The sequence below is a fragment of the Macaca nemestrina genome, chromosome 7 (genome assembly GCF_043159975.1).
Source record: "Macaca nemestrina isolate mMacNem1 chromosome 7, mMacNem.hap1, whole genome shotgun sequence".
In the NCBI taxonomy this organism is placed as follows: domain Eukaryota; kingdom Metazoa; phylum Chordata; class Mammalia; order Primates; family Cercopithecidae; genus Macaca; species Macaca nemestrina.
Genome location: NC_092131.1, coordinates 143461666 through 143478022, shown reverse-complemented (window position 1 = coordinate 143478022; position 16357 = coordinate 143461666). Strand labels below are relative to the sequence as shown.

The following is a 16357-nucleotide window of genomic DNA, read 5'->3' as shown; positions in this document are numbered from 1 at the left end:
CATAGTTTGTCACAACTCAGCATGCTTATGCAGATTTCCAGTCTCCAGATTGGACCTAAGTATAGCCAGAATGCTGTTTAAAATAGTTTTCCTGTTATATGTGAACGATACAAACAATGCTAGCTATTATCAATACTTACCAATTCAATTATTTCTTCCCTCTTATATTCCTTCCTTTTGTCTCTGTCACTAACAGTGACACAAAACAACTTCAAAAGCACAATATGGAACTAAGTGACTTTTTAAAAGTTTTAGATGCAACATCCCGACATTTCCACAGATGAGGAAGCCTCTACATGAATGAAGAGGCTCCCATTTTGAAATGGTAAAATAAAGTTTAACAATCTTTTTTGTTTTTTTTTTTTGAGACGGAGTCTCACTCTGTCGCCCAGGCTGGAGTGCAGTGGCGCGATCTCAGCTCACTGCAAGCTCCACCTCCTGGGTTCACGCCATTCTCCTGCCTCAGCCTCCCGAGTAGCTGGGACTACAGGCGCCCGCCACCTCGCCCGGCTAGTTTTTTGTATTTTTTAGTAGAGACAGGGTTTCACTGTGTTAGCCAGGATGGTCTCGATCTTCTGACCTCGTGATCCGCGCGTCTCGGCCTCCCAAAGTGCTGGGATTACAGGCTTGAGCCACTGCACCCGGCCAAGTTTAACAATCTTAATTTTTTAGAACAAGAAACAGGAAGTCTTCCCATTGAAGCACAAGAGAAAGAAGAAGTAAGTATAGGTATGGCTAACACACATTCTAAAAGTAAGGGTGCCCTACTACTATAAGGTATAGACAAATTCAGGTCCGGCGCAGTGACTCAAGCCTGTAATCCCAGCACTTTGGGAGGCCAAGGCGGGCAGATCATGAGGTCAAGAGATAGAGACCATCCTGGTCAACATGGTGAAACCCTGTCTCTACTAAAAATACAAAAATTAGCTGGGCGTGATGGCGCACGCCTGTAGTCCCAGCTACTTGGGAGGTTGAGGCAGGAGAATTGCTCGAACTCAGAAGGTGGAGGTTGCAGCGAGCCAAGATGGCGCCACTGCACTCCAGCCTGGGTGACAGAGGCAAATTCAACCTCTCTGGGCTTTCCTATACCCCACAAAGGAAAATAAATAATAAATTTGAAATAAAAGCAATAAACCCAAATAACTTATTCTGCAGCTTTTAATATACAATTAAAATATATTTTTTTAATTTGGAGATAAAGTATTTCTCTATAAGTATAGCATACAAAAATTACTCAGACCTTTAGCTCTTGGATAGGTAGTATACAAAAAAGGTACAAGGGAATTATTACAACTAATAATTCCAAGCAATCATATAGTCAGATATTCCTAAAACCTGTTCATGTTAATAACAATACTATTCTAGTTTACGGAACAGTTTTTCTCAGTTTCTTTAAAATAAACTGTGCTAAGGAGCAGAGGACTAAGTGGTATTCTTACCTTGTCATTAACTGTTCACACTTCCACGTCCTAGGAGAGAGTGTTTTTTACTACCTAAGTACAGAATTAAATAAGTATGCATTTTAAGCTGATAACAGTATGTAGTTATCACGATCACATCTAGAGGAATTATTAAGTATTTTCACTGAAAACTATCTCTGTGTTCTGGTACAGTCTCAGAAGCCGTTCCCCAAGGTTCTGGAGAACAGCAGTATCATTTTTCATGGTGGTTCTATACATTTATGCCTTCAGTTGCAACAATAGTCGTAAGAAGAGGGTAGCCAAATTCTCACCAGAAGCTATATCCAAGGTTAGTATGCCTCCCCTACCATTTGCTTCTTTTTGATAAGGATAACACATACAAGGATACCAAATTCAATTAAGAACATTCACAGTGATACAATCATGCAGTACTTTACTTCTGAAAATAAATTATTGGTACTTAAACCAATTATATAAAAATAATAATATACATTAAAGGGCATCCTTTCCCTGTTAGTTATAAAATAAACACTACTAAATATATTAAAGAGAGATATATCGGCTTAAAACAGCAATAGATGCAAATGTATGATTTTAGAGAGGCTTACAGATTTCAGAAAAGCCCCAGAAATCCTTGAAGTAAAGGCAGTGAGAATTTACAGCTTTCTTCCATGAGTGAAGCAGAAGAGCACAGGGTAAAGAACAGGAGGTCCACAATCAAGTGACAAAAGTTTTCTAAGCCTCAGTTTAAGCCTTCACCTATAAAGTGGGAATAATAGGTGTGCCAGTATCTCATAAGGTTATTGTGAGAATTCAATTCAATAATGCAAGTAAAGATTTTTATACAGTGTCAGGTATACATTAAGCCATAATAGTTACTCTTACTATTGCTCCTGCTACTACTTCTAGAACCTGTCATATTCTACACAGAGAATTTAAAGAACCAATTAAAGTAATTATTAAATTTAGTGAGCCCTCCCATCTGTTTTTGTTTGACATGAAAACTAAGGGTAGTTTCTACATGTTTAAATGGTTAAAGAAAAAATCAAAAGAATGATATTTTATGTCATATGAAAAATATATGAAATTAAAATTTTAAGTGTCTATGAAGTTTTATTAAAAACAGCCATGCTAGCTGGGAGCCATGGCTTATGCCTGGAGTCCCAGCTACTCACAGGGCTGAGGTAGGAGGATCATTTGAGCTCAGGAGGTTGAGGCTATAGTGAGCTATGATCACACCACTGCACTCCAGACTGGGCAACAGGGCAATGCTCTGTCTCCAAAAAAATAGACAGATAAATAATAATTTTTTTAAAGCCCATGTTTATTCATTTATGTATTTCTTTGGCTGTTCTTGTGCTACAATGGCAGAGCTGAGTAGCTGCAATAAAACATACAGCTCTCAAAGCCAAAAACATTTACTATCTGTCCCTCTGCAGAGAATTTCCCAACCATGGTATAGAATATAAATATAGCAACTATTTAGACTAAAAGACTAATACATGGATGTTTTCTTGTCTTAAACCATGGTTCACTTGACAGATTTTTAGATAGTTTTTCAAAAGCAATTGTCTAAATTTGTAAACGTTAAAAACTCTGTTTAAGGCTATTCCTTCTGTACTTCCATCCTCACATCCTACAATTCCAATTACCTGAGAAGTTACAAATAAAATCACCTTAAAGATGGCTGCTTTTAAATTCTAACACCACCATTGATACTTAATAATAAAAAGAACGTTAAAAAGGTCTCCTTACCACAAACATGTATTTACTTAAACAAGTATAAAATAAAAGCTGGTATCAATGGTAAAGCATTTAAACGCCAAAAAGAACAAAAAATCAAGTAACATGCAGTGTCATTCATCCTCCAAGCTAACTCATCATCTTTGGGGGAAAAAAAAGATTGACACCTATTAAGATATTTGGAAATTACTGTTGGAAGCAATATGTGAAAAATACAATTATATTACAAGAAATAAATAAAAGTGGAAAAAAATAATATTCTTAAACTACACTCAAGTAGATAACAGAAGAAGGAAACGAGAGACAGGCACAGTAACCGAAGTCAAAACAGGCAGAACAAATACGGTAGAGGGCACTGATAGGAAGTAGAAAGCAATGGAGAAAGTATAATCACAATATGATAGAAAGGAAAAAATATTCTGGCAGATTACTCTTTTCCTCTCCTTCCTTCCTCAAAAGGTTTTACTTGATTTTGATAAAACATTCTAGAAAAATATTCCAATATTTCATTAAGTATTTATGAAAAGCCTGCTGCACAGAAAAATTATACCTGGAATATTAAAGGAGCAAAAGAAACAGAAACTATATCTGGAGAACTTACATACCCTGACAGGGGAGGTAACCTTGCAAAAAAAGGTTAAATTACTAAGGAAATTACAAAGCAAGACACAAACCAGGTAAATAATAATTTTGTCAGCAGAAAGAAAAGAAAGCAAAGGAATGCATATTCCTACTTATGAAGGAGAATGATAGCTTAGAGCTTGAAAAGAAAGGTAGAGTTTGAAATACCAGGAGTTAAAACTGGAAAAGGAATCAAATAGAGATGAATGAAAATACAGGCAAGTAGCACCGATAAGCTTATGATTTAACAAGTAGCTAAAAATCATAAATGCATCCTACCTAGAATACGTATGCTATTTTCTATAGTAATCTAGCAGCAGAGATAATGAGCAGTTGGACAGATGAAGTACAGAAACTATTAGAGCTGGTGGAGCAAAAAGTCAAAATGGTTAATGCTTGTCAGTGTATTACTAGAGGTGAGAATAAAATCATTGACAATAAATTCCTGTCTATGCAAAGGAAAACTTACGTAGGAAGAAGCTGCCGAGTTAGGAAAGTAGGCAAAAATTGAGAGACTAGTCTAATTACAGTCAAAAAATAATAAATGGGTATTTAAGAGCTATATAAATTAGAGAAATGTATTTCTGTGGTACTTCAAAGAAGCATTTCCAGTAACTGGATAACTGTGGATATACGGACAATATAATTAAAAGGTAAAGTCTAAATACATTTTCTATTCTTAAAACAGAAAAATATTATCATATACAGATGGCAGAGAACAAAATCCATGATAAAGTTGGACTCTTAAGGTCAAGTCATTACTTTAAGATTCTAAAAAGAAATACTCAATGGACTTAAAAATTACAAAAATACCTAAAATATTCCTTAAATACTACACAAATACCCACATTGAAATTTACATAAGAAGTAATGATGCTCTTCTACCTTCAGTAGGCCACACACACAAAGGTATTAGCATTACACAGACTAGCTGATGTCAAAATATACAATTTCCAGTTCAGTCAGATTTGGTTGACTCACACAGTTCAAACAGAATTAGTTGTGTCATATCAACGAAGTAGTACTGGCAATGGATTGACAAGGAAATTGCCTCATTACATATATCTACTATTCCTTAAATAGCAATTGCTAGTAAAAACTATGTTCTAGCCTGATTAGTAACTCAGGAAAGACAACAGCTAATGCTTCATTTGTCTCCACATAGTTTTAACTATTATATGCCTTTAGAAAAAGGCTACTTGATAAAATTTAAGTACTTACTAATATCATCTTCATGATAAATGACAGAGTGAAATGGCAGAGTTCGGTCTTTAATATATCTCTCTGCTGGCTCAACATAAAATGTGCCACCACGAGTCTGGATGAATCCTTCAAATCTTCCATCAATAACAGACCCATGGCTAAAACTTCCTTCTTCACCTATTAATGAAAGCAACAAATTCTTGACAATTTAATTTGCACATGAATGTTAAATTTGTTCATATATATGTGTATATACGTGTGTGTGTGTGTGTGTATATATACACATGCATACATATATACACATATATATGGTTAATTCCTGAATATAAATTTACCATGGAAATTTTCACATAAAATATATCAAGCAGAATGTGAAATGTGAACAGCAACTGGTATTTAGTTAAAACATATACAACTACTAATAACAGCAATGAAAAATAGAGTATCTGCCTTGTTACCAACCACATTCCTTGCATCTAGCTCAGTGCCTAGCATGTATGCAATAGTCATCAACAATTGTAAATTGGCCCGGCACAGTGTGGTTCACACCTATAATCCCAGCACTCTGGGGGTCCGAGGCGGGCAGATCACTCAAGATCAGGAGTTCAAGACCAGCCTAGCTAACACAGTGAAACCCTGTCTCTACTAAAAACACAGAAAACATTAGCTGGGCCTGGTGGCACATGCCTGTAAGTCCAGCTACTAAGGAGGCTGGGGCAGAAGAATCACTTGAACCCTGGAGGTGGAGGTTGCTGTGAGGTGACATGGCACCACTGAACTCCAGCCTGAGTGACAAGAGCAAGACTTTGTCTCAAAACAAAACAAAACAAAACAAACAAAACAAAACAAAACAATTAATAGTTAAATTAATTTAAACTTAAAAGCAAGCAAGCAAACCTACTGATAAAATATACACTTTCAGAATAAAGACATCCAAAGCATCTTTTGAAAATTTTGCTACAGGTACCACAAGAAAAAAACCTCCTTTCCCATCCGATATATTGCAAATGGGCCAGGCCTTTTGGCTTCTGCGCTATGCTTAGGGGTTTTGTGTTTTGTTTTGTTTTGTTTTGCTTTTGAGACAAGGTCTTGCTCTGTCACCCAGGCTGGAGTGCAGTGACACAAGCTCATGGCTCTGTGCAGCCTCAACCTCCTGGGCTCAGGCACTCCTCCCACCTCTGCCTCCCTAGTAGCTGGAACTACAGGCGTGCATCACCATCTCCAGCTAATTTTTGTATTTTTGATAGAGACAGGGCCTTGCTATGCTTCCCAGGCTTGTCTGGAACTCCTGGGCTCAAACAATCCACCTGCCTCGGCCTCCTAAAGTGCTGGGATTACAGGCGTGAGGCACCATGCCCAGCCTATAAATACACTTTTAAACAGAACAGTGTCAAATATTTCAGAGGAACTTTGAACAAAACTATACCAATAGTACTTTTAAAGATATAGGACAAAAATTTGTAATACTATCCCATCAATTATACTTCTCCAGTGAAAGGAAATAATAGGAAAAAAGGTACTTTTCGTTTTTAATATAATCACAATGAAAAGGTGAGCACCAAAATCAAATGACATAAAGGGTGAAAGTAGAGGGAGAGGGCTTTAAACCTTGAATTTACCCATTACAATTCTCTCATTAAAATAAAAATCAGGCCTTCCACAATTTCTAAGTTGTAGAATAACATTAATTAGTTGCCTTTGCATTAATCATAGACTGGAGGTAAGAGCCCAAGACACTGGTATTTTAAGTTTTTTTTTTTTTTTTTAAATAAAGAAACGGGCTCTGTCTATCGCTTGGGCTATAGTGCAGTGGCACAATCATAGCTCACTGTAGCATCAACCTCCTGGGCTCAGCAATCATCCCACTTCAGCCTCCCATCTAACTGAAACTACGGGTTTGCCACCACAACTAATTTTTTTTACGTTTTTTAGAGAAAAGGTCTCACTATATTGCCCAGGCTGGTCGCAAACTCCAGGTCTTAAGCAATCCTCCTGCCTCAGACTCCCAAAGCACTGGGATTACAGGTGTGAGTGCTACCATGCCTGACCTAAATAACATGATTTTTATCTGCAAACTCATTTACAGCCTTGTACTTTTCTTGATCTCATCACCTAGCAAAAAAGGGCAGGAACTACTAAGTTATTTGCCCAGCAAGATAAATAATCAAGAAGATAATAGAACACTAAGGTTTGACATTGAAAATCTACTGATGAAAAATGCTTTATTTTGGTTACAGAATTGTAAGAGTACAAAAAAGCTAAATAATTTATTAGGTTTATTCTACAATAGAAATGCCTCATCTGGCACAATCAAAAAATGAGAAAAAATTCTTTAAGCACTTAATTTTTCATGTTATTATTTTCAGTAGAAACCACTCGCGTAGAAATAATCTCAAACAGTTCAACACCGTCTTAACTGAGAATCATCTTGAATACTTATTAATATACAGTTACAAAACAATGACATTTTGCCTCTCTTCAACGCCCCCAGAAGATTTTCATTTTTTAAGCTTTTTTATGATTTCTATAATTGTTCTGTTCTTTCAACACTACTAGCAGATGTAACTTTCTATTGGGTTAAGTGTGCCACTGATGCTCCCCAATATGCACTTTTAATTTGATGCAGTAAGAAAAATTTGTTAGAACTGTGAATAAAGCAAATAGATTCTGAGGAAGAAGGGCCTTGGGAGGACTTTCCTACAGATAACTTTGTTACATTATCTTTGGCTAAGATAATCTTTACTGCTTCCTTTTAGACTTTTCCTGTTTTCTTATAAAACACAGCAAAGTTACTATTAATTTCTTACTTGGAAAATCAGAAAATTATAGAAGTCATTAAAAATTTTTAAAATTCTAATAGTTTAAAGGTACTGAGTCAAAATTTCATACCTTTCAGAAGCCAGATATTTCATAATTCACTATTAAACATACATGTAAAGATAGGTTCAAACATTACTTCATTTCTCAAAGACCCTTCATGATGACTTCAATCTCCTCTGGATTTATAACCTTTTCTGAAATATCTGCTTACACTTCAAAATAAGTATCTTTGTGTAGAAAAAAAAAATGAAAGAAAAGGGTTCTGTTAGGTCCAACTTACCATAAATATGTCCAGTGTAAATATGAGAGGTATCATAATCAAGTACTTTATTTGATGTTTCTACTTTAAATTCATCACTGAAAAGGGAAGTGTCCCTCTTCATTCGTAGGTTGAAATGTCTGTAAAATGGGATGGGAAGGGGGAAAAACTGAAATTAAAAAGATCCAAATTTTAAACAATTATTTTTTATTTTTAAAAGTCTACAAAATGTGGACTGTTATGAAATTTGTCTATTTGTGAAATATGCTGACTGACCAAGATTTTTAAATAAACATTCTGCTCTAAAAGTCAACTTAGTAGCTGTGGTAGGACTCTAATAAGATAAATTAAACAGTAACTGTCTAGGATATTAAAAACAAATGCCTATAGAGTGATTCTCACATAGTAAAACAAGATATTCAAAGAGCAAATGAGTTACTTGGAGACTAAAACAGGCTTCCTGACCCAATTACTATTATTTACCACTGCCTGTCTTCTCTCTCTAGTAATTCTGTAGCTTTGCTATTCTCCCCTACTTTCTACAAGTCAAATAAGAAAGTATATACGAAAGCAGCAATATATATTGGGTATTTAACATCTCTTCTCAGAAAGACAAGTGTGTATGCTTTGTTTTACCCTGGGGCTTCTAATTGTTGCAAATAACATAAATCTTCCTAAATTCAATTTGGGAACCCCGAAAGACCAGGATAATGGCTGAAATCAGAGGAATTTTACTCCTCTACATAAAAAAAGGGAAAGATCAAAATACTGAAGTAAAATTAATTGAAGATACGACAAAAATCTAGAATTTAGAATCAAATTGGAATCAAATCTTAAGCCTAGAATTTACTAGCTCAGATTCCTGTCTGTGAAATAAAGGTAATAAATTCTATATATCTTGTAAAATTACTTTAAATATTAGAGATTATAATGTATATAAAGTCATAACACAGTACCTGGCACATTGGAGATATATGATAAAATGGCAACAAATTAGCTAACATTACTCAACTCTTAAAAGTGTATCAAGTCTTTTACAATTGCTATAGAAGTCTGAACATAATGGAATTTCTACTCAATTTTTTTGACAATTACAACAAAATATTATGTTCTTTTTTTACATATATATGTTTTCCAGAGTACTATAAGAACCTTGTTTTTTTAATAATAAAAATTTGTAACACATTAAGTTGTATGGGGAAACATACAGTCACTTCACACATTTGTGACATGAATAAATTTGTACAATATGGCGGGAAAACGGGTTAAAAAAATCCAAATTACAAATGCACATAGCCTTTGATACAAGAATTCCACTTCTAGAAATTTATCTTATATATACTTGCACATAAGTGAAATTACTTCCATACTACAAAGAATGTGGCATAAGAAATATAAAGTCGAGCCAAGTGCAGTGGCTCACGACTGTAATCCCAGAACTTTGGGAGGCTGAGGCGGGTGGATCACCTGAGATCAGGAGTTCAAGACCAGCCTGGCCAACATGATGAAACCCTGTCTCTACTAAGAATACAAAATTTAGCCAGGCATGGTGGCTTGCACCTCCAGTTCCAGCTACTGGGGAGGCTGAGGCAGGAGAACTGCTTGAACCTGGGAGGGGTAGGTTGCAGTGAGCCAAGATCATACCACTGCATTCCAGCCTGGGTGACAAAGTGAGGCTCTGTCTCAAAAAAAAAAAAAAAAAGAGAGAGAAAGAAATATAAAGTCGTCCCTCAGTATCCACGGGGGATTGGTTACAAGACCCCCAAGGATACCAAATTCTACAAATACTCAAGTCCCTTATACAAAATGGTACAGTATTTGTATATACACATCCTCCTATATATTTTAAATCATCTCAAAATTACTCATAATACCTCATACAGTGTATATTCTATGTAAATAGTTCTTATACTGTATTGTTTAGGGAATAATGACAAAGAAGAAATTCTGTACATGTTCAGTACAGATGCTACCATGTGAATTATTTTCAATCCAAGGCTGACTGAATCCACAGATGTAGAGGGCCAAATCTATTTGAGCTTTGTCCCCAGTTCCTGGCACAGAGCTACTAAAACCCTTGGAATATCCTCAGTGATAGGTGTCTCTTCACTCTTATTCATAATGAGTCTATTTCACTCACATCTGAGTTTATGCTAATGCGGTGGCTTAGAGTGGGTCCCCTAGGTGACCTTGGAATACAGCTGGTCACCAGAAAGATCAAATTATAAGAGCACTGGAATTTCAGCCCTAGCCACTGACTCCACCCCAGAAAGTAAGGTGGGAAAGACAGGAGATTAAACTATAGAAACTCTTAAACAATGAGATCTGATCAGTTTCCAGGGCTGGTGAACACCCTGAGTTGATTGGAGAGTAGTGCACCAAGAGAGCACATAGAAACTGCGCTGCCTCCCACATTCCCATGCATCTCTTCCATGTAGCTGATCGTGAGTTGTATCCTTTATAATAAAATCAGCAAGAGTAAGTAAACTGTTTTCCTGAGTTCCGTCAGCCAGGTTAACAAATTAGCTAACCTTAGGAGGAGGCTGAGGGAACCCCCAATTTATAGCAGGTGGTCAGAAATACAGGTGGCCCAGGACTTACAAATGGTGTCTGAAGTGGAAAGCAGTGTTGTAGGAATGGGCCCTTAAGCTGTTGGGTCTGCACTAGCTCCAGATATTTACTGTGAGAACTGAATTACACTGAATTGTTGAACACCCACTTGGTGTCCGGAGAATCAGAGAACTGGGTGCTGGTGCTGGAAAATATCCCAGAACGATTATTCACGTTAGCACTGTTTGAAACAGTAAATGATTAATAAAAACAGAACTAGTTAATTTACTTATGGTACATAATCATATTTATGGGTATATCCATATAACTGTATACTACAAAGTTGAAAAAAATATAAAATATTTACACGTAATCAAATCATAGATCTCTAAGTAATATTAAGTAAAAAAAAAAAAAAAAAAGAAAGAAAAGAAAGAAAGGCCGGGCGTGGTGGCTCATGCCTGTAAACCCAGCACTTTGGGAGGCCGAGGCATGAAGTTAGGAGATCAAGACCATCCTGGCTAAAACAGTGAAACCCCGTCTCTACTAAAAATACGAAAAATTAGCTGAGTGTGGTGGCAGGCGCCTGTAGTCCCAGCTACTTGGGAGGCTAAGGCAGGAGAATGGCGTGAACCCAGGGGAGGCAGAGCTTGCAGTGAGCTGAGATCGTGCCACTGCACTCCAGCCTGGGCAACAGAGCGAGATTTCATCTCAAAAAAAAAAAAAAAAAGGTACCAAAAAAAAGAAAGATACAGTTCTGTGTAGAGAATTTCTGAGGAAGATACACGTTATCAGAATGTGCATCAAATTTCTTGACAGATACACAATAAATTAATAACAATGGTTGTCCACAAGAATGGAAAGTGGGTGACTGGGAAATAAGAGAGGGGAGGATACCTCATTGTATATCTTTTGTGCCATTTAAATTTTAAAATATATGAACATATTTCTTATTCAAAAAATAAAATGTAAATTAAAATAACACCTTAAGACACAAAACAAAAACTACTGCTCTTTGGACAGATGAATCAATTCTGACTTTCAAACTACTAACTTGGAAATAAACAAAAAGTTTTGTTGCGTACAATGATGGAGAAACCATTACTGGACTTGCCTATCAACCTGAAAAATACAACTTTTCAGTTATATAAATGAAACAACTGCTTTCAGACAACAGACAACAAGCAGTGAGGGACTATGATTTAAGAAAAAAGGAACATGCAACAATGAGAAAGAACTCCAGAAATCTGCACAGGTGTTCAACTGTAGTCTTTGGCTCAATACTATCATGGATGCATAAAGAGAGACTCTACAAAGGTGGGCCAAAAAATAACTATTGGCGAGCTGTTAGTTGACCAACTACTGGATCTTGCAAGAGACAGGGATACATCTAAGATCTGATCAAGCACAGAAGACAGACTTTGTTGTCATTTAATAGAGAACCCAGAAAAGCCACTCCCTGGAAATAGGAACAAACTATTCCTAGAATAAAAGCTACTTCAAACCTATCCTAACAAAGCTTAAAAACAAGGCTCAAAAGGGTCAAGCTGATCCACAACTTGCTCAACTATCTAACAAAACAAAACTCCATACTTTTTTTAAAAAAATACAAACAGTTAAACTGTGGTATATCCATACAATAGGATAGAATATAGTAATAAAAAGGAACAAGCTATTGATAAACACAACAATCTGTACAAACTTCAAAAAAATAATGCTGAGTGGAAAAGTCAATCTCAAAAGATACTACCTGCATAATATGATTCATGCAACAATTATGAAATAATCTAATTATGGAAATGGAGAATCAATTAATGGTTGTTAAGGATTACAGACGGGGGAGGGGATGAACATGGCCATAAAGGGTAGCACAAAGGAGTCTGGTGATGCTACCACTGAGTATCTTTGATTGTAGGGATAATTACACAAGACTACCCATGAGACAAAATTGCACAGAATTACACACAGGCACACACACATGCACGTACATGTAAAACTGATGAAGTCCACATAAACTCTAAGCATTGTACCAATATCATTCTTGGTTTTGATGTTGTAATATAGCTACACAAATTGTGAACACTGAGGGAGACTGGGGGAAAGATGTCCAGGACTTCCCAGTACAAACTCCTGTGAATCTACAATTATTTTTAAATTAAAAGTTTTTTAAAAATCCAGACACAGGTGGGCACAGTGGCTCACACCTGTAGTCCCAGTATTTTGTGAGGGTGAGGTGGTAAGGATCGCTTGAGCCCAGGAGTTTGCAGTAAGCCTGGGCAATGTAGCAAGACTCCATCTCTAATTTAAAACAACAACAACAACAAAGAGACACTAAGTATTAATCAAAATGTGAAATATCCAATTAAAAACCACTAACTATAAAAAAAAAAGACCAAAGAGAAAAAAACCAAACCACTAACTATAAAGAAATGTGACAAAGAAGAAAATTAGTCCAAAAAAAAAAAAACTCAGAATAAGAGATAATGGAATTAGCAGACAAGGATTTAGTGTCTTTATATTGTAAATATGTTAAAAGAACTATGGGGAAAATATAAGCATAATAAGGAGAAACCAGAAACTGTAGAATGAGGGCAGGGGAGGGACAGGGAAGGGAGGAGAGAGGGAAAGGGACGAGAGGGGAGGAAACTTCCAGAATTGGAAAATGTAATTTCTAAAGTGGAAAAAAAAATCATAAATATATATCTCACTGGACTGACTTAAGAGGAGATGAGATACTGCAAGAAAGAATATCAGTGAACTTGAAGACAGGGGAACAAAAACTATCTAACTTGATGTTCAGAGAGACAAAGAGTTTAAAAAAAAAACAAAAACAAAAACCAGAGCCTCAGTAAACTATGAAACAGTAAATAAAGAGGGGAGAGGAGACAGGAAAAAAAAAAAATTGATGAAATGATAAAAAAACTTCCAAATTGATAAAACTCTAAACACAAGTCTAAGAAGCTCAACAAACACCAAGAAAGAGATACACAAAGAAAAACCCACAAGACACACCACAGTCACTGCTGAAAATCAGTGTTAAAGAGAAAATCTTAAAATCCATCAAAAAGAGACTGATTATATGCAGAATGACCGCTGATTTAACATTAGAAATAATGCAAGCAGGCCGGGTGTGGTGGCTCACGCCTGTAATCCTAGCACTTTGGGAGGCCAAGGCGGGCAGACTGCCTGAGCTCAGGAGTTCAAGACCAGCCTGGGCAACATGGTGAAAGCCCGTCTCCACTAAAATACAAAAAATTAGCCAGGCATGGTGGCATGCATCTGCAGTCCCAGCTACTTGGCAGGATGACGCAGAATTGCTTGAACCCAGGAGGCGGAGGTTGCAGTGAGCTGAGATCATGCCATTGCACTCCAACGTGGGCGACAGAGCAAGACTCTGTCTCCAAAATAATAATAATAATAATAATAATAATAATAATGCAAGCTAGAAATTATTGGAGTAACTTTTTTAATGCTGAGGAAAAACAATGTCAATCCAAATTCTATACTCAAAAAAGATCATTCAAAAATACATTGTCAATGAAGAATGGAAAAGAAAACATCATAGTACTGTAGATATTAAGAGTAATAAAGTAATATTATGAGCATAATGAAAATAAATTCAATTGCTTAGATAAAATAAACTCCTTAAAAGGTACAAATTATGAAAACTATCACAAAATATAGAAAATCTGAATAAGCCCCTTTCTACTGAATAAAATGAATTCACGATTTAAAGCCTTTCCACAAGGAAAATACCAGGGCCAGATGGTTCCCCTGATGTCCTATAAAACTATTTTAAGAAAAGAGGAGGGAAGAGTACTCAACTCATTTTATGTGGCTCACATTACCCTAATCCTAAAACCAAAGACAGACCAAAAAAAAAAAAGACTGATATTCCTTATGAACATAAACACAAAAATTAGAAAACTGAACAAAGTAATAAATAAAAAGGACAATACATCATAAGCAAAAGAAGTTTATTCCAGTAATAAGAGGCTGGTTTAACATTCTAAAATCATCAATGTAATTCACTACACGCAAAGGGGACAAAAGTCACAAAATCATCTCATTAGGTACAGAAAAAGCATCTAACAAATTTTAGCACCCATTCATGATAAAACTCTCAACAAACTAGGAAGAGACAGGAACTTCCTTAACCCGATAAAATGCATCTACAAACTCCAGTTAACATCATACTTAAAAGTGAAAGACTGAATGCTTCTCCCCTAAGACTGGGAGTAAGGCAAAGATGTTCACACTTGCCACTTTTATGCAACTCTGTAACATTCAATATGATGTTACAGATACCATAACAAGCCAAGAAAAATAAATAAAAGAGACAGTTTGGAAATGGAGCAATAAAACGGCCTTTATTTACAGACAATATTATCTTCTATGTAGCAAATCCTAAGAAATCTACCCAAAATCTACTAGAATAAATGAGTTTAACACAAAGTAACATGATACGAGACCAACATACAAAAATAAAATAGTAGGGCTGGGGGTGGTGGCTCACACCTATAATCCCAGTACTTTGGAAGGCCAAGGCAGGAGGATCACTTGAGCCCATGAGTTTGAGAAAAGCCTAGGCAACATAGCAAGATCTTGTCTCTATGAAAAGTTTTAAAAATTAGGCAGGCATGGTGGTGTGTGGCTGTAATCCCAGTTACTCAGGAGGCTGAGGTGGGAGGATCTCTTGAGCACAGGAGATCAGGGCTTCAGTGAGCTATGATCATGCCGCTGCACTCCAGCTTGGGCGACAGAGCAAGACTCTGTCTCAAAAAAAAGATAAAATAATATGTTGTGTATTAGCAGCAAACACTGTTAGATGAAATTTAAAAAACAATCTCATTTACAATAGCATTTTTATAGTACTTAAGAATCAAGATGTTCAATGCCTCTGGTGAAAACAATGAAACACTCTGAAGGAAACTAAAGACCATCTAAGTAAATGGAGAGAGACATCATGTCCATGAATGTGAAGACTCCACAGTATTAGAATGTCAACTGTACCCAAATTAATCTACAGATTCAACATAATCTTAATCAAAATCCCAGCAAGTTTTATTGTAGAAACTGAGAAGGAACTCTAAAATGTATATGGGAATGCAAAGGACCTAGAATAGCAAAACAATTCTGAAAAAAAAGATGACTGATACTATTAGATTACAAGGCATTATGCCAGTTATCAATTTCTTGCCTCCGGGTTCCTCCTAATCTACACTTCACTGCCTTCTTGGACCCTGTAAACATTTCTCTTTTTGCCAGCTAGTGATAAGCTTTGTCAACAGATTGCTCTGAAGTAGTACTTTTCTTTCTGGTTTCAGGGTGCTTCTGTTCCAGCTGCCAGAGACATGCAAGTGATACACCCTGTGGCGCTCACCCTTCAGCAAAATTTGTTGCCAGTTTTGACTGGTGGTTCCCTACCCACCAATACTGGCCTACCAAATGTGGACCAGCTCTGGCCCAGGGAAGAAGTTCTCTGATGAGCTGCCACATCCTTGCCAGTAATTTCTGAATCCCAACTTTAAAGAAAGGATCCCTATCCAAATTTGTCTCTTTGGTAAATGTCTCTCAGCTTTAGGGTATTTTTTAGAATTTTTTTTCCTTCATCCTCTTTTAGTTGCTAATCTCCAGAAATAGTAATTCTTTGTGTTTTTTTTTTACTGTATAAAAACAGCATATTCTTTATTTTGCATTCTTTAATTTCAGAACAAAATAAACAACAACAAAACATGAT

The 16357-nt window shown here is 36.2% G+C and overlaps 1 protein-coding gene across 1 annotated transcript in view; it reads right to left on the bottom strand.

The window, feature by feature from the left end:
• LOC105489609 (ADAM metallopeptidase domain 10) overlaps window positions 1-16357 on the bottom strand; it is a 154266-nt gene that overhangs the window by 77763 nt on the left and 60146 nt on the right. Inside the window, exons 3-4 of the mRNA XM_011754544.2 lie at window positions 8089-8207; window positions 5007-5165 (exon numbers count right to left, since the gene is read on the bottom strand). Coding sequence (XP_011752846.2) covers window positions 5007-5165; window positions 8089-8207 — 278 coding nt within the window. The remainder of the gene's footprint in view (window positions 1-5006; window positions 5166-8088; window positions 8208-16357) is intronic.